Source organism: Gallinula chloropus (assembly GCF_964237585.1).
Source record: "Gallinula chloropus genome assembly, chromosome: 5".
NCBI classification, from domain to species: domain Eukaryota; kingdom Metazoa; phylum Chordata; class Aves; order Gruiformes; family Rallidae; genus Gallinula; species Gallinula chloropus.
In genome coordinates this window covers 63914043-63941471 of record NC_140090.1, presented here as the reverse complement: position 1 = coordinate 63941471, position 27429 = coordinate 63914043, and the positions used below count along the sequence as shown (strand labels likewise).

The 27429-nt window shown below is 37.5% G+C and overlaps 1 protein-coding gene across 1 annotated transcript; it reads right to left on the bottom strand.

The window, feature by feature from the left end:
* On the bottom strand, positions 1-27429 carry PCGF5 (polycomb group ring finger 5). Its single transcript, XM_084265284.1, has 10 exons — positions 27402-27429; positions 26596-26905; positions 16761-16857; positions 12370-12425; positions 12194-12253; positions 9030-9178; positions 7603-7701; positions 4744-4833; positions 2782-2841; positions 1-153 (listed from the first exon to the last, which is right to left on the bottom strand). Exons 2-10 carry the CDS (start codon positions 26705-26707, stop codon positions 106-108), a joined length of 771 nt encoding a protein of 256 aa, XP_084121410.1. The 5' UTR covers positions 26708-26905; positions 27402-27429; the 3' UTR covers positions 1-105.

Here is a 27429-nt window from a genome sequence, read left to right as displayed (position 1 = left end):
ATCTGGTTGTGTCCCCCTAATCCAGGCACATCCATTCATTGTGCAATCTGTCGATGGGTAAACAAATAGTGCAGGATTCATCTCAGTGGGATCTGGCCCTTTGGTCTAACCGAAGTCAATTCTAGGTCGATACTGAAGTACCATAGGGTAAGACTGAAAACAAAAGCAAAACAAAAACAACAACAAAAACAGACAAGAAAACATGAAGACATAATTCATAAAAAATACAAAAAAAAAGCAATTAAAGAGTGCCTTAAGGATAGCCACCCCTTATCCCCAAGACACACGTCTACGGCAATCAGATTAACTTATACAAAACAGTTCTATAAATTTCAACCATTAAATCCATACCTTTACTTCAAATCTAATCTCTCAGTCAGTTAGCTGTAGTTATTTGTCACTAATATAAAATTCCTGTATCTGCTTTTATATATTTCAGGATTTATATAGTTTATTTTATATATACACATATGTCTACAACTCTTATTTTTGCGTTGCTGTGTCTGAGGAAAAGCGATCTTGATATTTTATACTTTCTAATCAAAAACCCATTTATAGATCACATACTTTAGGTGTTTTTAATACATGGAGGTTCCATAGCTATACTAGTAGCCAGCACTAGCTGATGGGAGCTAGACAGAGATCTTAAAAAAAAAAAAAAAAAAAAATAAAAAGGTCAAATAGCTGTCATCTGATTTACTGAGAGATGAAGGGTAACTTCTCCCCCAACCTCTCAACTTCAGATCTAGTGATACTTTTTTGTTAGTTCTTAATGGAAAAAAAGTGGCAAATAAACTGCTTGGATCCCTGACCTGGACAAAACTGTTGTGGAACAGGAGGCAAGAGTGGGTAGGTTTCCAGAAAGTGCGGTGGAATACCTTGGCATTTGTTGCTGGAAGGTCTGTTTTACTAAATGTCTTATTTTTTCAGTCAGCATTTAATTAAAGTCTGATGTTTTCATTTTAACTTCAGTAGGGTACTGATATTTTCTATTGCATAAACCCTGGGAAAATCTTATTGTTTTAGTAACCATTTGGTCTTATCTACCTCTCTGCCTCCAAGCAGAGGAATATCACCAAGTCTTTTTTTTACTGCAAATTCAAAATAATAAATAATTACTACAGAAGCTATTGTTAAAACCAGAAATATTTTACTGCATCCTTCAAATGCAATACAGATGAACTTCACTGACCAAGAAAAGAAATAAAAAGGCTATCACTGCAGAGATTTATGTGGGTTAAAAAACAACTTTCTATGCCATGCTAATGAAATGATCACCAGAACTAAATGTGATCATAGTTGCTGGGTATTTACAAATAGGAGTGCAAAGAAATCAAAACATAAAATCAGAGGTATTCACCAGTAGTGGGAACACTTAGGAGAGAAGACAGGGAGCACTGTGTGTAGTCCGCATGTGCAATTAAGCAGGTATTTGTGGCACCATAAATTATTTGGTGTCTGATATTTTTTTTGCATAGGATATAACTACCATATTATTTAAATGCAATCTCACATGTTTTTCACTTTGATTATTTAAATTGTCTCCTAAATGACTCAACTCTTACTGGAAGTGAACACAGGCAGAGTGCACATCCCAGTCACTTCACTGAAATTGCCATGTAAACCAGCAAGGCTCAATGGTCTTTGCAAATAAAATCACAAACCAGCTGTGCAAATAAAATGCACTATGCTGGAACAATTCTAATTATTGAAGCAGGCATGACTGCAGTAGGTCACTCCCATCCACAGCTGGGAGAGACCTTCTATTATTAATTTTTTGCTCAAGCAAGAATATTATTTCAATCTTCCAAAGTAATCTCTAGAAATTAGTTCAAATCAAAATTCTCAATGAGAAAACTGAGATTCAGTTTCATGTAGGTGAGAACTAGTTTGATCAATGAAATTTAGTTATCAACTTCAGTTTGCAGGTTCTGGAGGTTTTTGTTTGTTATTTTCTGGAGACAAGACATTGCTCCCTTTCTAATTTTGAAAGATGTGAAAGGAGTATTAGAAAAATCTAGTGTTACTTTACTCCATAAAAGATAACATGAATTGCCAAAAAGAGATGAAACCTATGTAATCTCCTTTGATTCACACTCTTCAGTTTTGATCCCTTGTCAGTGACTGCCCAACACTAGTAGCTAGAAGGATAAGATAATAAGAGCTAGGTAATCTTTTCCAGCTGATACAGATATCAGCTACTGAATGGGACCTCTCAAAAAAACCCCAACAAAAACAAAAAACCCAAAACAAAAACCCTAATGTAAAGTGAAAGAAATCTCTAAGTCTCTTGAATGGATTCTACTCATTCATTCTTTTTTTTTTTTTTTTTACAAGGTTGGAAGAGACCTTTGAAGATCACCAAGTCCAACCATCCCCATCTTAAGCTAAACCATATCCCTAAGTACCTCATCAACCCTTTTTTTGAACACATCCAGGGAAGGTGACTCAACCACCTCCCTGGGCAGCCTGTTCCAGGCCCTGACAACTCTTCCAGTAAAAAATTTTTTTCTCATATCCAATCTAAACATGCCTTGGCCCAGCTTTGTGCCATTTCCCCTTGTCCTATCTCCTGTCACCTGGCTGAAGAGACCATCGCCCACCTCTCTACAACCTCCCTTCAATAAAGCTTTCTCTGAATGATCAAAAGTGTTCAGGCCTTGCTTATGGAGTTTTAGCACTTTGTAGCAAGGAATTATAAAATCTCCGCAACATGGTTTATAATTGAAGTCTGACACAACCTTACTGACTGTAGTATGTACAGTCGTGAGTGCCTCTTACCTGATAAAATGTGCCATCCTGTGAGCAGACTTGCGAAGATGAGCAGTTCTGGCACCGAAACTGCGGAGGAGATGATTTTCTGATCAGATAAGAGGCATCCACAGCTGCACATACACATTTACCATTTATTTTATTTTTTAATTTATTTTATTTTTCAAATGTAATGCTTAAAATTAATTTATTTGTTTAAAACAGGAAAGAATACCCTAATGAATAAATCGGTCTTTTCCCTTTACTAGTCTACATCTTGTACGGCCCACAAGTGTGCCAGTAAAAGCTTGTGGTGAATAGTACCAAAGATGGTGATAATGGATTTACTTGATCCCCATCCAAAAGAAGGAGATTGTTAATTAATTACCATTGTAACTTCTGTTTTATAACAAGTTGCAATCCAGCTAGAGAGAAAAAAATCCTAGAAGCCCAGATATTACCAGCAAAATACAATGTTTACAGGTTTTAGCTTGTCATCTCTGACTTCAGGGGAGTGGTTTAAAACTACATAAAGGAAAAGACAGCATGTACCTGACTATACTATCTGTATGTAAATGTAACATGAAAATTTAAATCAGGAGCTGTCAATTCCTGTATTTTAAAAACTATAATTCTAACTTTAACCACAGCAATCAAAGTCCTTTTTGTGCATATCATAGTTACTGTTGCTTCCAAACCAATACAACTGACAAAAGTCCGTTTGTAAGAAGGTGCTGGAGAATTAAATGTCCTGAAAGAATTTCATTATCACTCAAGTTGTTGCTTCAACATTTCTCAATAGTACAGCCAATGCTAACAAAATATAAGATGGTAAGCCAAACAAACACTGATTGGTTTCAAGGCAGTACTGGAAAAAATCCTAATCAGAGCTCCCTTATTGGTACAACATTGGGGTTTCAGCAATCATCAAATTTCAGTGTAGTATTACTTTCAAATTTAATGAATACTTGCCAATATACTTTAACTCCCCTAATTCCTATAAAAACCCTATCCTTCTCCTCCCACCCCATTTAGATTAAGGTAAAACTTTAAGAAACTTGTGAATGGCTAACTCCACAGTGTGCTTAATTGTCTGTCTTCTCTGCCTGTGTCCCAGCACTTCTTACTCTGAGTACTAAGAAGCTTAAAAACAAACAAACAAAAACAAAACAGAAAGTTTGGAATTTGTTACAGATTGGCCCATTAACATCTATTAAGTGCTTAACCTTAGCTGCACTCCAATATAGCCTCCACTGGTAGCGATAGACAACAAATCTGCGCACACTACAAAGCAATAAACAGTGAAAAACAATCAACAGCCACACATGAATGAAATAAATGGGGATATGACTTAACAAAAAAACCCAAAAGAACCCACAACCAAGGCAATATAAGGGCTACCAAATAAAATTGAATATCAGACCTGAAAGAAATGCCTTTTTATAATTTTGCAATGCTAAAATAGATGCATGCAGCAAGGAAAACGCATTTAGCTATGTTATGTGGATGTTAATGTTATAGAGCATATCTAAAGAAATAGGTGTAGTGTTAGAAGAAACAGTAATAAACCACCAAGATTTCTCCAATCATTTTTCAGTGTCACTTGGAGTTTACTACCAAATAAAACAGACTCTTAATAAAGAACTGCTGGGTGCATATTCCCCAACTACTGTAACTCAAAAGGTCACCAAAAGCAAATTTGCAGAAAAAGAACAAGTGCTTGGGTTTCAAATACTTGACTAGAAACTCAGAGCAGAACTTGCCTGTAAACTTTGTATACCTGCTATTTTTACATTTCAGAATCTGCACAACATACGTGCCGCAGGGTTTCACTTACAGCGTTTAATACAAGAAATCCAGAAAAATATACAAAATGCATTTTAAAAAAGAAAGGGTTTGGAAAGGTCATAGATTATAGTTTGGACCAAGCATGTATGGTCTCTATAATAAATATACCAAAACATCATGTATTAATAACGTAACAGCATTTACGTTTTCGCCTCTTAGTCTCCATCTCGTCATATAGATGAATTCCATAGTATGATCCTTCCCCATGATTTCTCCATTGCATAGTACATCCAGCTTAAAATACAACAGAACAAACAGTAAGACAAAAGAATGCAAAATTTTAATGCCTACATGAACTCCTAAATTAATCTCAGAGTTAATTCCTCAACTCCTATCATTATACAATAATTCCATCACACATGTATACCTGGATAAATACAACATACTTAAAATAAACTATATTGCATTTTTAATAGTAGTATCCACTTTATTTTTTCTTTTGTATGTTTTCAATTAAGGCATGGGCAGAGGAAAGCCTACTTAAACTAGGTAGGAAATCGTCAGCAGACAAACACTCCCTATGATTATCAATACCACACATTATTTGTTTGAAGAGAAAGCCTCATGCTCTGTTCTGAAGGTCTTCTAAGATATGTCAATGCTTTTTCAAACCGAAAGATTCAAATCAGAAGCACTGTCATTTTAATTTTTTAAAAAAAGAAATAATAAAGCAATTTAAAAAAATACTTTAACAATAACTATAAATAAATAACTATAATAACTATAATAACTAGCTATAAATAAATAAAGAAAATGCATCTGTGAGTATAGAAACATGATTCTTCATTAACTGAAGGCAAAATAAGAGAAAGGTAATGATCTTATTGTGAAAATTGTCTGGTTTAAACTATATTAGAGCATCTTACTTCTCCACTGAAAATGTTTGAAAATTCTTTTATTACTATAGTCACAATGATTTTCTGGGTTTTAGAGGAAAAAAACAGTCCAAATTTTGAAGTAAGCAGATACTAGGTAACCCAAGGCATTAAGACACCAGGGACAGATTAAATTAATATAATTTAAAAAGCCAAATCACATCAAAATGGCTGGCCAGCACGTTACAATAGTGTGACCAACTCCTGCTCTTCAAGAACATAACTCAGCCCTACCTCTGATCAAAGCTGGGATGCTGCCGTTTGTGATGAAGGCAGCCTGCAGTTCATGGAGTCACTGACTCCTGTGACAGAACCAAAGATACAGTCTGTGCTGAGGTCAAAATTCACATATCCCTGGGAAGAGGGAAAGCAGAGGCAGGAGTCTCACACTTCCCAGCTCCATTCTACATTACAATTTCTATCATGTTCGGAAGTCTGCCCAGGGAACAGTCTTAGCCAAGTTCAAATCACTCATGGAGCAAAGACTGTCCATCAAATTCCACCTAATTCCAGAGAAGGTGCAAAGAAAGTATCTACATTTTGAATGATTCAAATGTGGTGCAGTTTTGCGTAGCTGGATTCTAATGGATAAGGGGGGGGGGGAGGGGGGGGTGCTGCAGGGGCGGATTCTGCAAGAAGCAGCCAGAAGCTCTCTCCAGGCCCCAGAGAGAAAACATCGGCCTATTCAAGACCAGAGTTGCTGCTGACCAGGGCCGAGCCAACTGGCGATGGTCATAGTGGCCCCATGAATCACATTTAGGAGAAAAAAAAACCATTAGCTGCTTCATTTTGCCACCAGCAAAGGGAGCAAGATGTAAGAATCCGTGCAGACACCAAGGCCAGGGAAGAAGGAGTGGGGAGGAAGAATGAGGCAGTTCAGGTGTGGGAGAGGTTCCCCTGCAGCCCATGGAGAAGACCATGGTGAAGCAGGCTGTTCCCCTGCAGCCCATGGATAATGACAGGGAGCAGAGATTCCATCTACAGTCTGCAGAGACACCAACCCACGCTGCAGCAGGTTTGCTGGGGGACTTGTGACTCTATGGGGGACCAGGCTGGGGCAGTCTGGGCCTGAAGATCAGCACCCCATGGAAGAGAGCCGTGCTGAGGTGATGGATGAGGAGATGACGCCCTGATAGCAAGGCCTCACACTGGAGAAGTTCATGGAGGACTGTCTCCTGTGGATGAGACCCCACAGTGCAGCAGGGGAAGGCAGCGTGGAATGCCTACCACCCCAGCGAGGAAGGAAGACAACTCGGGAGGAACTGAGTGAAACCCCCATTCCCCGCCCCACCCCGTGCCACGATGCCAGGGGAAGAAGGAGCGAAATTATGACTCACATCTGCTAAGAGGGGAGGGGTAGGGGGAAGTAGAGGTGGTTTAAGATCTGGAGAAAGAAAGCAGCTTGTGAGGAACTGACCGAAACCCCTTTCCCTCAGTCCCTGCCGCTTCCTGTGCCATGATTGGAGGGGAAGACGGGAGAAAAATCATGACTAAAGTGAAGTCTGCTAAGAAGGGAGGGGTGTGGGGAAGGTGCTTTAAGACCTGGCTGCACTTCTCATTACCCAACTCTGGTTTCACTGGGTGTGGGGTGTAGTGTAATAAATTAGTTTTCTTTCCTTTCTTCTGTGTTGAGTCTGTTTTGCCCATGACACTAATTGCAGAGTGATCTCTCCCTGTCCTTATCTCGACTCCTAAGCCTCCCAATATATGTTTTCTCCCCTTTCCAGCTGAAAAGAGCGGCTTTGGCAGGCGTTTGGCCTCTAGCCAGGGGCAAACCACCTCACTCCTTATGTCTTCTTTCCCCAGTAGCTACCAGGCTAGAACTGCATTGACTTTTTCATCAGTCATGTGGAAAGGGACTTTTATTTCTTACATAAAAGTACCAAACCTAACACATCTGTTCCTTCACAGGAAAGCAACAAACTGAAGTTACTAGAACTGTGTGAGTTCCTTGATTAGCAATTTTAATCATCATGATGAAACCATCACTTCTTATTTAAGGACAGAAAATATAATTTGGAATATGTGTGATCGGGTTAAAAAATATTCCTAAAATACGATTAAATTTAATAAAAACCTAATTCTTTGTAAGAAAATAAAAATACAAGCAAAGTTCTTTCAAAAGTACCTCGTAAGAACTTGGAAGTTTTAATTTCAAGCTGAGAAACTTTTTGATAGTTCCCACGGTCACTCGAGTTGAACAGCGGATAAATTTCTTCATTAAACCCTAAAGATTAAACATCAACAAAGCAGAAAAAGCACATTAGAAATTTTGGAGCATGTAAGCAATCTTTAGTGCAAGAACAGCTGTAATTGGTATTTTTTCTTTGAACCAATAACCAATTTTACTGCAGTCTCTTCTAATTCAAAACAGCAACACGGGTTCATTTTTGTTCATTTTTTTTCCAAAATTCACATGAGAAACAAGTCAATTTCATTCAATAAAAAAAATTTCAAAAGATACAAAAGGGAGGAAATTTAAAAAAACAACAATAAACCACTACTACCACAAGCCCAAAAAGAATTTAATTATCTTGAGTGTCTGTGTTCATAACGTTTGGCGTCAAACATGTTATATTTCTTCGAAGTTCTTCAATCCTTAAGAGAAATAGGAAGTAAAAATATACTCAAAATACAGGGAAGCTACAAATCTGACATGATCTATTAACACAGATTCTGTGATCCAGAATCCACTAGTTTTGATTCAAGGGAAGGCTGAAAAACTGAGACTCCTACATGGTGATGGAAACAGAGATTTCTTACTGTTTATAGCATAAACAGTGATAACACATACATATGCTTTCTTCCTGAATCAAAACTTTCTTACCATGTAAGAACTTCCAAAATTATACATGTAACATCATACACAGAAAATATAAGTAGTGTTTTATTAGACAACTTCAAAATATTTTTGAATTCTTGTATTACTAAACTTAATAAAACATTATTAAAATCTAAGAGGACTTCTAAACACATTCTTCTAGTCTCAATACCATTACATCATTCTCAAGAACAGAACCCAGCTATCCCCAATTATTAAAAGAGCAGTAGCAGGTATTACCCTGCACATTTTACAGATAGAAGTGACCTGCCCAGGGCCACAGACAACATGTCAGTGTCACAATCAGGTTTACACCTCAGGTCTGCATCCCTGTCGTTCAGTGCACGACACAGCTGAAAAGCAGCTTCATGCTGGTATGGTACGATAGCAATCTTGAAAGTGTGAGACACCTCACCTGCAGCTGGCTTTTTAAGTACCTCTGTGGTATGCTGTTGTTTAATGCAGTTGGAGACCATCAAGGCCACAGAGCACAAAATTACTATCCATTAAAAAAAAATAAAATTCACTGTTGCAGATGGATTTCTGTATGGAATGGTATTTTTTCACAAAATTTCAAGATTAATTGAAATGTTTCAAACAAAAGGACTAAATAAATGTGGAAGTGGAGACAGGCCACAACATTAAAATTTATTATTTATGGTTATAAAATGATTTGTTTCCTGTAAAATGCTATTCTGCCAACAATAACAGCACAGATTATCTTTAGTACTCACTTTGACTACATTATCTCCTGACTGCCCATTGTTGCGTAAACAGTCGAGGCAGATAGCGATCTGTGGGTCACTCCTGTGATAGTCTTTATCTTCTTCATTTTCATCACACTCCTCATCTACTTTGGGTTTATCAGCCTTTGGGCTTTCATCTGTAAAATATGAAGATCATACTATTTAAGTGTAAAATAGCTAAGAGTCACAGTAGCAAAAAACATATTTAAAGTAGTACTTGGTTTTCAAGAGCATATTTTTTCATTCAGATTAAATTTATACAATTTTAATTCTGTGCATTCTTAAATCAATCAATTTACAAATCTCTGAAAACAAAGGTTTACTATTGAAATTTTAATGTAGCATGCAAAATTTCTATGCAACAGAAGATAATAAGGCTGATGGACTATTAATGGTTATTTCTCTTCTATTTGTGTCCAGTGATTAAAACCCCACAACTACGCATGCATCAATACCACTCAACTACATAAACCTAATCTATTGCATGGCAATTCACTGCCAAAAATCACTGCTATTCAATAAACAGTGGAATAACTAATCCTAATTCTTGTATATCAATGTAAGAGGGCTAATCAACTCATATTAACTGTCTGCCACAATAACCCAGTGGAGACAGGTTCCTGAAACGTTACCATGCAGTCAGCGAAGGGAAGAAAAACTTAACTTTCATCCACTTTTGACCTGGTCTGAAGTAATATAACTGTTAAAACTCCATGTGTTTCTATCCAGAAAGACTGCATCTTTCTTGCAATAATACAAGAAAAGAGAAATTGACCCCATATTTTTTTTTGGCAGAGCACATATATCCTATACAATCATACATACAGCTTTATATCTCTTCACTAATTCTTTTACCTGTTATATTTATTGTTGGTTTCAGAATCTAACTCTTTGGAAAAGGTATCACCTTCTACAGTTTTCAAAGGTTTAGTATAGCTGAACACTTGAATCTTAAGACTAGCAAGCACATCTACATAAGGCTGCAATCTATGTAAATAATAGCCATACAATAAACCATAAAACGGGAGTAAGTTTTTTACAACAACCCTATTATGTAATTTATTGTAATGATTTTTTCTGTATCCCAAACATTTATATTGGTTTAAACCAAAGGTTGCTCCCTGTTGGAATAAAACATTACCACAAATAACTTGAATAGGCTACTTTTCCATTTCCTGAGAAACTTTCACATCAAATTCTGCTTTTTCCTACACTTACCACAAACTTTTTGTTGTTTAGAAGTTGAGAAGACATAATGAAAACTTCAACAAATATCAATCTATGCCTAAGCTTCTGTTTACTTTTTTCAGTTTACATATCCTAGAGGAGTTTTAAACTCCATTAATTGCTATTCTTGTCTACAATTATTAACTATTTTAGAATTGAAGACTTGTCCACAAGTCCCTACGAGCTACTGACACATTTAATTGAACGTGTATTATACAAACATTTTGTTCCTCTCATCCTGATATGAATAGAACTTAGAGCATCAAACTACAGGTCTTTTTTCTTTTTTGTGAAAGTCCAGGAAGCAAATTCCTAATCAAGCAGGTGCAGTCTACCTGTCACAAGCATTTGTCTGAGGAGTATGATTCACAGATTCTTTAGCAATGCAAACACATCCACAACTTTCAATGATTATTGCTGCTGAGTTATGGAGGAAGATTTAGTCATGCAGTTATAAAAGTCTTGACAGGCAAACAAACTGCAGAACTAGGAAAATTAGCAAATTTCCAATATAAAATTATTCCAGAAACATGCACACAAAATGGTCATATCTTTCAAGGTATTCTGATAAAAATTCAAATGCTTCTCCACATAAATGGTACTACACTGTTTACCAAAAAATCCTTGCAGATATTAGAATTAATGATGTTTGTACAGACAAATAATTTGTCTCAATGAGTTGTTACAACTTTCAAATGATAAGCAGAGCCAAATTTCCATAGCCCAAGGGTACAATCACTAATAGAGCTGGATATATCTGCAGGTACCTAAAAGAATATTTTGGGAGATAGAGCCTTCCTGTTACAGCAGTCCCATGACTTGTTACATTTAGTAACTGACTTCCATTAAGTTTACCATTAAACTGTAGGAGGAAGCTAAGAACTGGAAGAATAATTTGGATAAAAGTCACATTCTACAAATATGCAAATCATAGTTTATATTTTTTTTCTATCTATGCACATCACAGAAAGTAGGTTTCTAGGCAGCCAATGAATGTATTTCATAAAAATACTTTCTAAGTACTTGTAAAATGAATAGGCATACATTACAGAGTATGTTGCAGTTAGCTTAACAGAATTTAACCTGAAATGTCCAGCACTTCTTTACTTAATTATATAAAAGAGAAAAGAACCGTGTCCCGGATGACAACGCAAATCAGCAAAACCATTGAGAAGGAAAACGAAACGTTATGAAATTGAAAAGAAGATATAAACAACTGAGTGCAGAAGAGTATTGTAAGATGTTAACTTGACAGTGATCCTTTACTAAAAATAGCTAGTTCTTTAGCTTAGCACAGCTTTTTAAAAATTCAGAAAAATCAAATAGGCCATCAATATAGTATCAGAATCCTGATGCCAAATCAAAGAGGCATAAAAACAGTTGGATGTAGCACTTAGCACCTCAATACTGATCTCTCTAAGTTCATAGGTTAACTACCAAAAAAAAATAAAGTGGAAGAAAACAAAGAAAAAGCATTTTGGAAGCTATATAAAACAGTTGTTTAGCAAGTGTTTAAAACTGTTTTACTACTTGTCATAACTAATTCTTGACAACCTCCTACTGAACAGCTGGTCAAATTCAGTACCAGAAAATAATCTGTAAAATCTCAAGTAGTTCTGCATCTTGCTGTATTAAGAGAGTTAAGGATTCAAGTGGAAGATCACATGAATGTTGAAAGTGAGAGCACAGGAAAATGCAAACAAAAATAACTGTAAAACAGTGGTGTAAAACAACTGGTTAAAAGATAAGCAACAGTGCATGAAGGCACAGACTACATTTACATAGATTCATTAGGAGTTTCTGTAGTCTCTTTGAATTCAGGAAAGCCAGTGTAGATGAATAAATATTTGAAGAAATGAGGATTAATGAGCAGTTACTTAACATACATACAAGAGAGGGGGGGGCAAAAAAAATAAAATCATCACCTTGTCCATTTTCTTGAGGCTTGTTTTTCTTCCAAAATTCTATCTCTCGCTGCAGTTCCTCTAGTTAACATCAAAGAACAGGAAGGTGAATTTTGAAATCAAGACTACAGGTATACGATTAAAACCAGCCACACTCCCGCTATCAGCCAAACAGGTACCCAAAATCAGAAACTTACGTTCTCGAAGTCCAGGCACCAGCTTAAATATAATTTCCTCTAAGGTGTTATCCAGCCTTTTAAAGGAAAAGGAAAATATTTCACATTAGGTAGAAAATACAATTTTAAGCATTTTTAACCTTTAAACAACAAAAAATTTCAAGTAATGAAACGCGTTGTCTATTTTTGGTAAATACCACGTCATGTAAATCCCAATTGATTTTAGCTTGAGAGACAGAACGCATTAAAGCTTATCTCAGCCACCTCTTGATTTGATTTCTTTTAGAAATAACCAAGGAATTTATTTTTAATATATAAAGGCAAAAATTAAAGAAAAGAGAAAACACATGATACTCAATTTTTTGGTTTTTTTTTTTTTTTTTTTTTTTAATTGTGTTACATGCAAATAGTTGTGTTAAAGGGAACAAACTGGAAAAGTAGCATCCAATTTTAAGGTCTAGGTCATGAACAGTAGGCATGAAATTTATTAACTGTGTTATCATATTAAGTGTTCAAGTGCTTTGTAATAGGGCTGTTATGAAAAACTGAACTGACTATTCCCTACTCATTACAACACAGACAAACCAATCTTGGCAGGATAAAGAAGACCACAGAGCAACCATGCTGCTCTGGCTAGACAGCTCTCAGTACTCAACCTAATTAATTTAAACTATTTAAATCTGCCATGGGTTGGTCTACCAGTTGACAGAACACAGTGCAGACATATCCTCTGATCCCCTGAAATGATCTATTGTTCTCTATAGTACCAAAAATAGCTATTATAGTTCCCTCCAGAGGACATAGTGCATTTGCCTTTGTTGTTGAAGTGAAAATATTTTTCTTTTCTCTTAATTTTACCTGTCCTCCTATGCTCTTTCTAAACCCACTTCCTGCCTCATTTATCCTTTGGTTTCCTCTGTCTCTCATTGTTTCATTTTCCTTTCCTCTATCCTGTTCATCTTGCAAACAGTAACTCCCACTGCCCCCAGCCTAAACAAGGAAGGATCAAGTGATACAGCCAGAGAAATTAAGTACCTTTATATTCAGTCAGAACCTAAAATACAATTGTTTCTGATTATTTTTAATTGACTTAATTGTTCATCTCAATATATGTTTACATATATACATACATGTGTGTGTCCATGCTAATAATACACTATAGGCTTGTTATAGAGAACAGCTGCATGTTTTATCTTTTGCTTACTAGGAGTGGCAAAGTAGGAAGAAGAGTGAATGATTTTATTGTTGAGGAATGCCATTCTAATAAGTAACATAATAAATATACCAGCATTCCTGCTTCTCTTTGCAGAATTTGCATTTGTAAGTCAAGCTTTACAATTCAGACTTATTACCAATCATCTTGTTTCAAGACTAATTCCCAATGTTATGCATCAGTTCATGAAGACATTCAGACCATAAGAGTATTCTAATGTCAGCTATGATCATAACCTATTTTTAATTACTGCTTCTTATAAGGACAAAGAAAAAGAAACCAACCCAAACTCAGCAAGTAAAACAGATCTCCCCTAAACTAAAGCATCACATAGAGAACTTAATCACAAGTGAGAAAAGTAAAATTGTGGGATGTCAGAGGACTTATTTTCTGATAGATGACACTGTAGATCTGCTTTTCCAAATGGCACGTTATCTCTTCTGGCCTCTCCTCTCAACAGTTAATGCAACTAGATAGTGCTGGATTTTTTTAGGAAGTTCCCACAGCAGAGCACTGGGAACCTCTCTTCAAATTGGAATTAATTTCACATTGTAAGAAAGTTCCCATCTTCATAACTTACTCATTAAGAGACAGAAAATAAGGACTTAAAAATAGAACACCACAACCTTAATTCAAAATCTAACTAACCATTCCTCAGGATGGTATAACACATGCTCATTTTTCTACATGTTTTAAGATTCCCACTTAGCACTTCCTAATTTGTCTTCAATGGCCCAGCAGAAAAGTCACTAGTAATGCTAAAATAGCAAGAAAACCAGTATACTTAGCAAATTTATGAAGCTACGAGCAAGAACTGGCTTCCTATTCTAGTCAGTGACTGAAACAAAGACCTTCTTTATCCTTTATCCTATCTAATTAATACTTTAAAAATGTAGAAAACGTATCACTTATATGATCTTTAAGTACAGGGAAACGGAATTTAAACTATAGGAAAAAAAAGGAAATTATAAAAATATTCTGAATTTCAGGTGCGTTTTACAGTGTTCCCGTTATCCAGATGTGAGCTCTAACAAAGATGTGTATTTCTGTGAGTCACACATGACGCTCATTTGAAAATGAGACTCCTTGACAACTCCAAAGCTGGTCTCGGTCATTTAATACGGTATTTCCAGGTAATGCTGAAACAAGAGCATTTGTGTTTGAGACACACCCCTTTCCACCCCCACATCTTCCAGCCTCCAAACCAGAAAGCACAGAAAGAACCACCAAGCATTTATGTCAGCTTTGTATAGTTTCTTTCTTCACCTCTTCTATAATATTGAATGAGTTTTAAGATCAAAGCTATTCCTTGATAATCGCTAATTATCTAATGCGAAGCAAATGAAGACTATCACTGAGGAAAACTTGAATCCAAAGCAGCAGGCTACCAAGAAAAAAAAAGAAAACTGCCCAGACCCAACTGGATATTACTGATGCAGAATTCTGCTACATCACGAAAGGGAATACTCGAACTTAACACTGTTCCGGGATTTTAATTTTAAAGCTCCATGTTGAATTGCAACTTAGGCTATTAGTTTCAACAATCCCTAAGTGTTAAAGTTTTAATATCAGTTAAAAATATTATCCAGAGCATTCAACACCACTTCTCAGACAATGACTTCATTCTGAAGCAATGACGTGCCCAGTCTCTAGTCAGAGTATAAGACAGGAATGAAGTTAGGCAAGCAATATCAAAGATAACTTCTTCACACTGCTCAGATGCTTTTCTGATTATTAGTTTAGCAAATGTTTAAGACTGTTTTATAAAACACAACCAACAAACTACTAGTTATACGCTGTTTGTTGGCAAATAAACCCAATTACTCTAAAAGGAGTTTCAGGAAATAATTGCAGAGGAAATAGCTTTTCCCACATTTCTGGCTTGTGGTCTTAGCTTTTCTCACCCTCCTATCAATCCCTGCTTAAAGTGTATTATTATTTTACTAAACATCTACTAGATGTTTCAGAAAATGCATTTTTCAGTTTGTATGAAATGGTCCTGTCAGAATAAAAGAAATATTTCTAAAACGCTTTTGTTTTCAGCTTATTAGTAGCCTTATGCACTCTGTACAGCACCTTCTGTTACAGCTGACACAGCACCTCAGACACTGACAGGAGACCAGAAAAATACTTCTGGTAAACATCTACAGAAACCTTTTTAGCTCTTCCAAAAAACACTCAGAAGATAAAGACTTAGGCTAATAACACCCTTTAGAGTTGCTGAATTTAATCTCTCTCACCTATCCTCCTGGCATTTAACTGAAGCATGGGAATTGCTCTGCACACACATATCTGTCATAAAAATCAAAGCAAAATACAGCAAACTGTAGCAAACAAGACAACATTTCGAAATAATACCAACCCTTGTAAATTCCATGTGTGTTTAAAATTTATGGAGGAATATTTCTTCCTAAATTCACAGAAGCCTTACAAACTAATTAATACTAAGGGAGTGGGAAGGTAGAGGGGGTGTTGGGAGTGACTTTTCATTTTAGGAAAACATGAAGTTGTTGTCCTTACGATGACAGTTCTTGATCTCTCTGTAGTATACATGTGGGATGGCTATTACCTTTATTTCAACACAACAGCAATAAAACAGGATCCAGAATTTCAAGAAACGTAATTAACCAAAGATGTGTTACTGTGATATAAAAATGCAAACTCTCAAAAAAGGGCACTTTCTCTGTCAAAACTTTCTTTCATGAGTGCCTCTTCTTTAATCTGACAGCAGATTTCAATTCAGATAAGTAGATCTATACCCTGGAAAACATTCAGTTATTTGCATTATTCTATATTAGTGTAAGAAGAAAAAAAAGTTTCACAGAGTTTCGAATACCCTAAATCATTTGAAAAAAAGAAACTACATTTAATTTCATGTAAAGAATAAAAACTATCTGGTTAGTTTATTTAGTAGAAATATTAAAGTATATATTTTAATTTGTACAATAGACTCGGACTGCTTTTTTTTCCACTTATCTTTCCTCCTTTTGTTATATCTGAAAGAAACCCATTTACAGTTCACTGGGACATGAGAAATTTACAGAATCTGTGGCCAAGAACATTTGGTATATGTATTGCACAAATAAGCAAAAAAAATTAAGTCCCTTTTAGGATAAAGACATTATGGGTTTTCTGTTGTTTTTTTTTTTAATATTTTTTGTTCTTCCATTTCAGCAAATGTTGTAAAATGTCATCTTACCTTAACATTTCTAGTGGATTGGTCTCATGCACTTGGTTGCCACACCTGGGGCAGTCATTGCTGTCTTCAAAGTGTTGAACAATGCAAGTCTTACAAACTGAGGGGCAAAAAAAAAAGGAAATAAGAAAAAAAAATTACACTAAGTTCTAAATAATATTGGTTGAACACGATCTAATGGTATCAGCCAACTAGTTCATGCACTAAAGATAAAAGACTATAATTTTTAAGCAAATAACTACAATGTATCCTACACACTTGTTCCTCAAAGCCATAGCTAATTCTACTCTGCCAAGACAGAGTTCAACAGCACTGAGTTCTGCAGACCAGACAGGACAAGCACTGCTTTAAGGTATGCAGTACTTTTACTACTTACAAGTCTCCTGGCATCATAAAATGCAAACCCCATAGCATGTAGCATATGTAACGCGCAAATTTTGAGAAAGTGCATGCTGGGAAGCTCTAGCTCAGCAGAGCCAATCATCCCTTCAGACAATGTGAAAATGACTTATGCACATTATTTTCTTTCCAACAGTGTTGCTGGCAACTGAAAATACTGGTGTAAATACTTCTTGTAAGAGAAAAGTTCACAGACATTGTGCACAGGTGCGAAGTGGTTCTGTTTCCCTTGTGACACAGGGCCTTCAAAAGCAACAGCACAATTTACAGTAAACAATACTTGATTTTTATAATGAAAACTCAGGATCATGACCATGGCAAAATAACAACAAAGTGATTTTAAAATCCAATAAACTGAAATTTAACTAAACTAGGTGCTACGCTACCAAATGATTAATTGCAGACTGTAGATTTTACTGCCATTAATAAAAGAATAGAAGCCAAGCTGATGACAACAAATATGCCTGCTATTATTATTGTGTTACAACATTCTGGATAGAGATAAACTCTATCCTCTGCTTATTATTAGTTCACCTAAACTGAAATGAGAACTGCAAATTCATCAGTAAATGGACTGAAAAAATAAATGGACTGATGCAACTGCAGTATGCTTTCTGCTGAAACAGTGCAATTTCTTTCATCAATTACCTAAGGAACTAACAGTACCACTAAAACAAGCTGGTAAATCCTGATTATATGACAATCTTTAAGGAATCCTGAAATTCCACATAATGTGCCACATAACAAAATGCCACATAACAGGCAAAGCCTCCATTTACCTTTGCCTTGGTATGCTCAGAAGAGTTACTCCAAATCAGATGATGTTGATAATGCACACACATTAGGTCTTTTTTCTAACTGGTTTAAAACACTAACTTCAGGACATTAACTTCATAGCCTTGGCTGAAATTAGAATGCACTTTCCCCTGTGGACAGACTTCAGAGCTCGCTGGCTGGCTCTTGGCACTCTCCCCAAGCTAAATGGCTCTACAGCAGTGCTGGGTGCAGGGCAGATTTCTGATAGTCTGGTAAAATGAGCTCAGGAAGCCCACGAGTTCTGCCAAACAAGCCCAGTACCTGGGGTGCAGTGCTGTCCTCTGCACATTGGGACTCCAAAGCTGAGCTGAGAACACTGATGGTACGAGAGCACCGTTCAGCCCTCCAGGTAAGAGTTAATTCTTTCCTAACCTCAAATTGTGAGGTATTTAGCACTGGCATACAGATGCAAGAACCTGTAATCACAGAACTCTTCTTGTATCACAAATCTTCTATAATTTGTTAAATTACCAGAGTTAATTGACTTTTGCACATGCATTCCCTAACACTTCCACAAGGTAAAAAGTCTTAATACAGAGCAGCAAGTGTGATATGCCATACTGACATTTCTTCACTTTTCTGTATACTTTTTATAATTAATACACCTGAAACTAAACATTTTTCTACTACACTGACAGAATACAAAGAATTTCATCACCCACATAGAAATCTTCATGCCAGCCCAACAAAGCATCATCCTTAAATTAAAGCAAAAGTCCCAATAACTTAAAATACATGTAATTAAGACTTCCGAGTCAAAGTAAGAAGGAGCTTCACTTTCCCAAAGTTGTACTTTTTCAATAGGCATTGTCATAAGACATAATGCTCTGTAAAAATATGTACTAAGGGACAAACAGAAACCCTCACTGGTGTCCAGACCTGAATTACTTGTGAGAAGCCACCAAGCCCATTTGAGTGCACAGACAGAATTTGATTAGGTGGCCAAATTACATAATGTAGCATTCTCAAAAAAAAAAAGTTCTTTGTTATCTTCAAACTCTATTTACTGTACTTTCACTTTTTTGATACAGTAGTCCTGAAGATTATTAAGTAAAAAAAATATGGCTCCAGCTATATCACAAGCATGCCACATTGTTTCAACTGAAAGAAACAACAGCCAATAACACTAATTAATATGAAATTCTGACATAATGTTTCACAAGAGAGATAGGATGAAATGAACATTTCTTTCTGAAACAGGCCATCCTGGTATCAAGCCATCCATTTATCTTGCTCTTCATTTGTGAAAAAATAAGCTAATCATAAAAAGGTCCTACTCTGAGCAGGACAGGAAAACTGAAACAAGACAACGTGGCACAAAACTGTTATGGACAAGGCTCCTTAATTAATAGTAATATGTATTGTAACAACTACATATAAAAAAAGAAACATTTTAAAGAGAAGACCATTTGCAGACATAGTGGCTAAACTATATTAAAATTTATTTTATACATCTCAGAGATTTTTGGAAAGAAAATAGTCTAGAAAGGGACAAAATTGTCAATAATAGAAGTAGTTAACATTGATGAAAATCCTATCTTCCCTCTGTATTAATTGAGGAGATGCCTCTTTATTCATTAAAAAAAAATTCAGGGCATTTTTTGGGGCATGATTTGTCTATGTTACTGAAGTATCAAAGTAATTAAATATAGAGATACCAGGTCTGTGTGAAATATACCAAAGGACTAAAGCAGATTAACCTAATAAAGCCAATGTCAGATACAGTAGAAGTCTGAAACAGATGTCCTAGAACAAACACTTCCTGGATCACTTCAATGAGAATGAAAATAACTATGTTCTGCCCCAGCTTCTCAAGGAATCTGTGAAGTGTGCTACTGTCAGTTGAGATCTTCAACCACAGCACCTGATATCTCATAATCCTAGTATCTATACTGTGTTGAAGATGAAGATGGCACACTACCTCTGTCAGGAGGAACTGTACAGATCAGTGATGAGCAATGACAATATTGATGAGAACTGAAAGGTTAAGGATCAGCTATTATCTCAGAAATTACATCAGCTAGAGAACCTCAATTTAAAGAGTTTGGGTAAAAAAGGCTGAGAAGCTAGTTTGATGATTAAATTATGAAGTCTAACAGAGTCAGCTGAAAATCACTGAGGTAAGTAACACAAGGATACAGTTTACTCTAGGTCTTTTCTGACTTCACAGAAACTGAGCTTAGGGATAACTCTTTTTCAAAGCACAACCTCAAGTGAGACAGTGTTCTTTTTCTGCTATATCCTATAATAATGGAAGGAGTTGGTCTTTTTTTTTTTTTTTTTTTAAGCCTCCTTTCCTGTAGAAACAGCAGCATCTCTATGGAGTCAACGTTTTTAACTTGACAACAATTTTAAATGACAATTAAAAAAACCCCAGAACCCAGAAAAAAAGAAAAATGGTATAAACATAATTGATATTGGACAATATTAATTTTGCAATTGATAAACCTAACTCCTAACTTTCTCATTTTTAGGGAAATTTTTACCAATGGAGACTAAGAGGATTAGCACAAAAATTCTTCAGAAGAGTTACCAATGGCTTTGTATCAATACCAGAGTGTTTGGGTTATTTTCTCTGCACGCAATTACTAGCCTCCATCCTTCTACCTGTGTTTCAAGAAACCTATGTTTGAAATTCTTTGAGAAGGATTTAATTCCTTTCCCTTGCTCGTGGCATCTCTGCTCCATTCATGTCAGAGAAGTTCTTGAAGTCTGTGATGAGATGACACTGATCTGACTGCTCTGAAAAGGACTTATTGATTTGTCTTATAAAGATATTTTCAACTTGGCTTTGATGGGTTTATTGCTTGTTTTCCAACCTGAAGAAAATAGGGCCTCTCTGAACAAGAAATTTGGAATTATTACTGTTCAGAACTCTATGCCACAGGATAGATAACGCACTTCCTAAATAATTCATAGAATTGTAGAAATTTTTAGGTTGGACAAGACCCTTAAGATGATCAAGTCCAACCATAGACCTAGCATTGCCAAATCTACCACTACACCACGTCCCTCAGCACCAAATCCACACATCTTTTAAATATTTCCAGGGATGGGATGGTGATTCAACCATCTCCCTGGGCAGCCTGTTCCAATGACTGACAACCCTTTCAGTGAATAAATTTTTCCTAATTTCCAATCTAAACCTCTCCTGGTGCAACTTGAGGCCATTTCCTTCTGTTCCATTGCTTGTTACTCGGGAGAAGAAACCAACTCCCACCTGACTACAAACTCCTTTCAGGGAGTTGTACAGAGCCATAAGGTCTCCCCCCTCAGCCTCTTTTTCTCCAGGGTAAACAACCCCAGTTCCTTCAGCTGCTCCTCATAAGACTTGTGCTCCACACCCTTGACCAGCTTTGTTGCCCTTCTCTGGCCACGCTCCAGCACCTCAATGTCCTTCTTGTTGTGAGGGGCCCAAAACGGAACACAGTACTCGGGGTCAGATGACTTACTCCCTAAACCCTCACAAAACCCTACTCCAAAACATAAAGCCTGATAAAATTCACACAAATGTAACTCGAAGGCATATTTAGAATATAAACCAATCTGTGGAAAGGATCTGAATTCCTCAGTTCTTCATACCCTTTTTTGAGAGAGAGAAGGAGCCATAGGTGGTCCAAGGAAGAGACTAATGATTTATGAAGAGCTTAATCTACAGTGTAAGAGAGGTCTTTGAGTAGAATACAAACAGACTAAGCATCATAATGGACCAAGAATCTTAAGTTAGTCCTATACGGATATCTTTCCTGCCCCAGCAAACATAAAGATGTGGATCAAGTCTGTGCAGCCAGCTCAAATTATAAGGTCATCTTACACTATCGACAATCCCCTTGAAATTGTAAATCAATGCAGTAGCAATCCAAAACAACTGTTGCTTTTTCTCATGTAAAGGTATGGTGCTATGAGGATTTTCCTGTCAAAAATAAATGTGATTTACCAACAGCAATGTAAAAGTAAAAAAATAGATAAATAGTCTAGCACTCAAGAATAATGAGCTGATGTGATACTCCTAGTAAGAGTAGGATCATCTGCCAGCATTTTCAGATATGATAGATACAATCATCCTCTGTTATTCTCTATATAAACCACTGAATATTTCCCAAATCTTATCACTTTGAAGTTTCAGAGAACGGGATGAAGTCTTAGGTAAAAAGGTAGGGAAAAGGGGAATCTTTCAACACAGTTAAATTACAGATATATTTAATTTACCACCTTAGGGAGAAAACAACAACAATAAAACCAACCAAACAGAAAACTTTCCACAAAATCCCAAACGCCTCTAACAATTCCAGTAGAGATTAACAAAAACCACTGTTTCACTTGCTCTACTGTAGGTCGTGGTGTGATAGCAGACAGGCAAAAGAAAACAGCTTAACCAAAATGTACAGTTTGCAGAATTGTGAGGTATGTGCTGAGGTATGTGCTACATGTGCCAGTGAAACAGGGACCTGAAATTCATGGCAGTACTGTGACACTACAGAGGAGCCATAATAAAAAAAGTTAAAACGCACATAAGATGATTTACTACAGCTGATAAAAGTACTTATGTGGCATATGCTCATTGGCTGGCAACCACAGCAAACATTATGTTTTCCAACACAGAGATATCTGGTTCACACATTCTTTCAGATCCTTGTAATCAGCTGAAAAATAGAGACGGGACTGTGCTGTACGTCATCTTGTGCAAATAAAACCAGTACAGAACTTGTGCATATCTACATGCATATTGTTCAATGAGAAGACTCTTCCTAGGTTGTTTTTTAAATGTTGCATAGAAGGGCGTTTCTGAAAGTTCCTAGACTGTATTTGTTGACAATTTAAGGCAAATACTAGAGACACCAACTAGAAGTAATGCACAACTTGATCTGCTGATCATGAACAGGGAAAACCTGGTGATGAGCGCAGCAGCAGTTGGCAGCTTGCCTTAAAGTGACCAAGTTCAGGAAGTTATACAGCAGAGCTAGGCTTCTGAACTTCAGGGGATAGGATTTCAGCTTGTTTAAGCAACTGATAGTCAGATTTCCCCAGGAAGCTATCATTAGAAAGAAATGTCCTTAGGAGAGCTGATTGGTTTATTTTAAAGAAAATTGATTTACACCTCAAGAGCTAACCAGCCCATTGTACTGGGAATTTTGTCAGAACTGCTTACTGCACAAGAACTACTTGGTGCACAGGCTTCCTAGTTAACATGCAAAAAAAGAGCACATTAGAAGTGAAAACAAGACTGGGAAACAAAAGGATATAAAATCATTGCTCCAGCACTTAGGGACAAAATGAGGAAGGTCAAAGCCCAATCATAGCTAAAAGCAGTGAGGGAAATAAGGGGCTTTTGTAAGCAGGCTAGCAACTGAAGGAAGTTCAAACAAAAGGTGGGTCTGTTAATGAATGAGGGAAACCATTTAGGAATAGATTATATAAAAAATCTGAAGTTCTCAATATTTTCTTTGGCTTGGTCTTCACAGGCAAAGTCTGATCCCAGATCTCCATGCATACCAGCATCATTTGAGAAGGAGGGGGATGACCCAGACAGGAATGTGCATATTAGGGCCTGCTGAGAAAAGCTGCATATACTCAAAGCTATAGACCAGGTAGGATTCGCTAAGCTGAAAGCTTATCACCATAATCACTGTGATCATGGGAGATGCTCACGATTGCAAAAGGGTAGTATGTTACATCCACCTTTAAGAAAGGAGGGAAGGATGACCCAGGTAACTAAAACTAAACAGTCCCCCCTAGATCTCTGGAAAGATAGCAGATCAGATCACGCCCCTTAGAATCAATTTCTAACTATGTGGAAGACAAAAAGATAACCAGGAATAGGCAATATTAATTTACCAAGAACAAATTATGGTTGAGGCTAATAGGTGATCTAATAACAGCCTATTCCATTTGACTAGCAATTACAGGAGTGATGGAGCCCAGCTCTTCCTGGTAGTGGCGAATAATATCACAAGGAGTAATGGTCACAAGCTGTTGTCTGGTAGGACATTCAGAAAATCTTCACTATGTAACAGCACAGCACTGGAAATGGTTATCGAGAGAGGCTGTGGAGACTCCACACTTGGAAATTCACAACTCAACTCTACAGAGCCATAGCTTGATCTGGCATAGTGTTGGCAATAAACCTGTCTCATGTGTGAAGTTGGCCTAGACAACCTCCAGATGTCCCTTCCAACCAACACTGATACATTTGTGTAAACAGTCTGGTATTTTTTAGGACACTAAAGAAAGTTCCTAAGGAAAGTGTATTTTCCAAGATTTGTCAGCACACTCTGTACTAAACACCGTTTAGTGTGACTCAGGAGCCAGATGATGGGTCACAGCCTTTACCTCACAGCTTGCCCGCTTCAACTGGTAGCTCTTAAACATCCTTGACAACTGTGTAACACACTAGAAAAAAGGCCTAAGTCCGCAAGATAAAACCATTCTGTTGAGAGCAGCAAAAAAGAAATGAAGTACTAAATTAGTAGAATAATTATTTTGCAGTAATATAAGCATTTCATTCCCAAAAGAGTGGAAAGTTTGTACTGCTGATGCCCAGGTTGCATTTGTTCTTCCCAGTAAATGGTGAAATTGTCTGCCCAACATTTCCAAAAACCCCGCCAGAAACATCTCTTATTATAAGGGCACACATTTCTAAGAGCAGAACTTTGCTATTTAACATTTTTCATGAACACAGAAGATGTGAATTAAGGCTAACTGATTTGGTTACTACTGATCACATTAGTTCCTCTAAGATCACTGGAGAATATCTACGTCAATACATGCTTTTCATCTTGTCCAGAGTAATATATTGTACTACCAGCATCTAATGAATTTATGCTGCTTCTTACACCGTTAATATCGGTTTAATCATTTGTGCAACACTGTTCTGAATTATGTCAATTAAAAGTACAACACAAATACCAAAGTAGAGTTAAAATCATTGCATTTTGTGGTAAATATTTGGATATGACTGAAGAACTATACCTGTACTTCAAAAAAAAAAAAAAGTGGGGGTTTTAATACTTTTTAAAAGACAAAGTGTAAAATAATTTGTATCAGAGCATCTTCCTGAATTCTGCCACGTACAGATCACTTTTTCCTCTACACCCATGACTTCCATATCACCACCTGAAGTTACTGATTTTCCTTTCCATCATTGCAGGCTTCACATTCCAGCAACTAAACTTTGTGTTATAAAAAAAGCACCTTCTTTGCTGCAGTTCTACTTAACAACCCAAACAGGTGGCAGCTTTTCTGTGACAAAACCTGACTATGGTAGCAACTATATGGTAGCTCAGTAAAGGCCATGGGCACTCATGTGGGGACTAGGCAGTAACAGAGCTGTCTCAGCAAAGAGCTCACCATCTACAAGTGAACAAAAGAAACAGATGCTGCTGAGGAAAAAAAACCCACTCCTTCTGCCTTTATGGCTTTGTAATGGGAATGAAAGTAAACAAACACATACATTATCCAGACAGAAAAATACTTTTTTCCTAAGTCTGAGCTGATGTCTGATGTAACTTTTTTCAGCTCACCCCAAGCTTTTAAAAGTTTGTATGGTTCATTAAACTTCAACTGTTTAAAAAATTAACTAATGCTGGAATTTTTCCATTTTCTTTAAAGGTAAAGATAATTTAATAACAGTTAATATACCTTTCTCCCCCCGTTTTATTTCAAGTTCTTACTATGACACTTTGCTTTTCTCCTCCTGAACTTAAATTGCTTTACCAAGTAACCCAAAAGAGAGTACTAATACTACCTGTAATCCTTAGCTGATATTAAGCCTTGGAAAAAGTCAGTTCAACGCTACATTTTTCTCAAAAACTAAGACAAGGCTTTTTAACTGATATTTATTCAACGTTTTAAAACGGGAAATCTACCAGAAAACATATAGTTCCCCTTACTCTTCTTTCAGAAGAATTCAAACTTTATTTAGACAGACACTAAATTCTCAAGAAGGTCCAAGCAAATGCTTTCCTATTCATGAAAAAGAGTTAACAATTCAAGTGTGTAAGTAACTTACCTTGTGGAAGTAAGACAACTCAGTTTGACAGGACCATGCACGTACTTAATATAATTCATACACACCAATGTTTGCATATGATTTATATGAACATCCCAAATAATTTTTCCTGAGTCAGTTTCATTCACAGACATCTACTCCCTAAATAAACATTTTACCAACTTTCAAGTATTTGTATGCATTGTGCCACGGAACACATTACAGAGAGCTGTGAGCCAGTACTGACCAAACTGGTGTATCCATCATGCACACTGCCAACAGACACATTGGCTGAAGTTTCAAAAGCATAGTTACATTATCAAAATACCACATTGAGCCTAGTGATCTCACATGTGATCAGCAAGGCCACACTGATACATGTTTGATGCTAGAGGCAGCACCAACACCACTAGCTTGGGGGAAAGGGGTACTTTTACTCTGCAAGGTGTTAAGCTGAGTCAACATGTCACCAAGATGACCCAAATAGCAGAGCAGTGCCTAGAAACCCCATCAGAAACTACATACCATGTCATGCAACTCTTCAGAAGTAAACAAAAACCCGCAGAGAGACCATATTAAACACGTAGGACTGAGGAAGTATCACGAAGGAGGGATATTTCGCAAAGCACTACTTACAGGTATGGAGGCACTCAGTCACTGTAGTTGGCTTGATGAGATAGCCTTTACAGATATAGCAGGTGATATGAGGATTGAAATCTTTCACCAAGTGCTTCCTCTGAGTAGCCATTCGTGGGGCAGGAAATGCTGGCAGAATGCTCAGGGCCAGAGGAGCAAGTCTGAGAGGCGTCAGTGCCCACAGTTCACAAGAGCTACAGCGCTGCTCTCTGCAACTGGACTTCTCCAGGCATTTGCTCTTAATTCTGGAGGACTCACTGGGACATGGCTCGTATCTCCTGCTCCTGTGCCAGGCGAATCATTTTCCTACCTGTAACACACGTGGAAAGAGAGAGGTGCGGCGTAAGCCTGGCAGCACAACGCCGGTGACGATGCCCCGGAGCACAAGCGTCGCCATAGCCTTGGCAGGGGCAGCCCGGTTATATTTACATTACAGCGGCTGTGCCCGGCGCTCGGCAGCCGAGGTCCGAGGCTGCGCCCCTGCCCCCGCCAGGCTCCGGCCGCCCGCGGGACAAGTTGCCGGGAGCCGCGGGACAGCGGCGACAGGTGCAGGGTCGCTAGCCAGCCCCTGCGGGGTCCGCGGGCGCCCCGCTGCCCGCCCCGCACACTCCGCCGAGGCGCGCCGCGGTCCACAGGCCTCGGAGGGCCCCCGCGGGGAGGAGCCCTCTCGCAGCCCCACCGCCGCGCAGCCCTGCGGGAGCCCGCCAGCAGGAGAGGGCGGCGGTCAGGGCACCTCGGCAGCAGCCGCCGAGCTGTCCCCCCCTACTCGCCCGGCTCCTGTCTTTCCCCCCCACCCCTCCCCGTACCTGGCGCAGCCCAGCAGCCTCGGGCGGG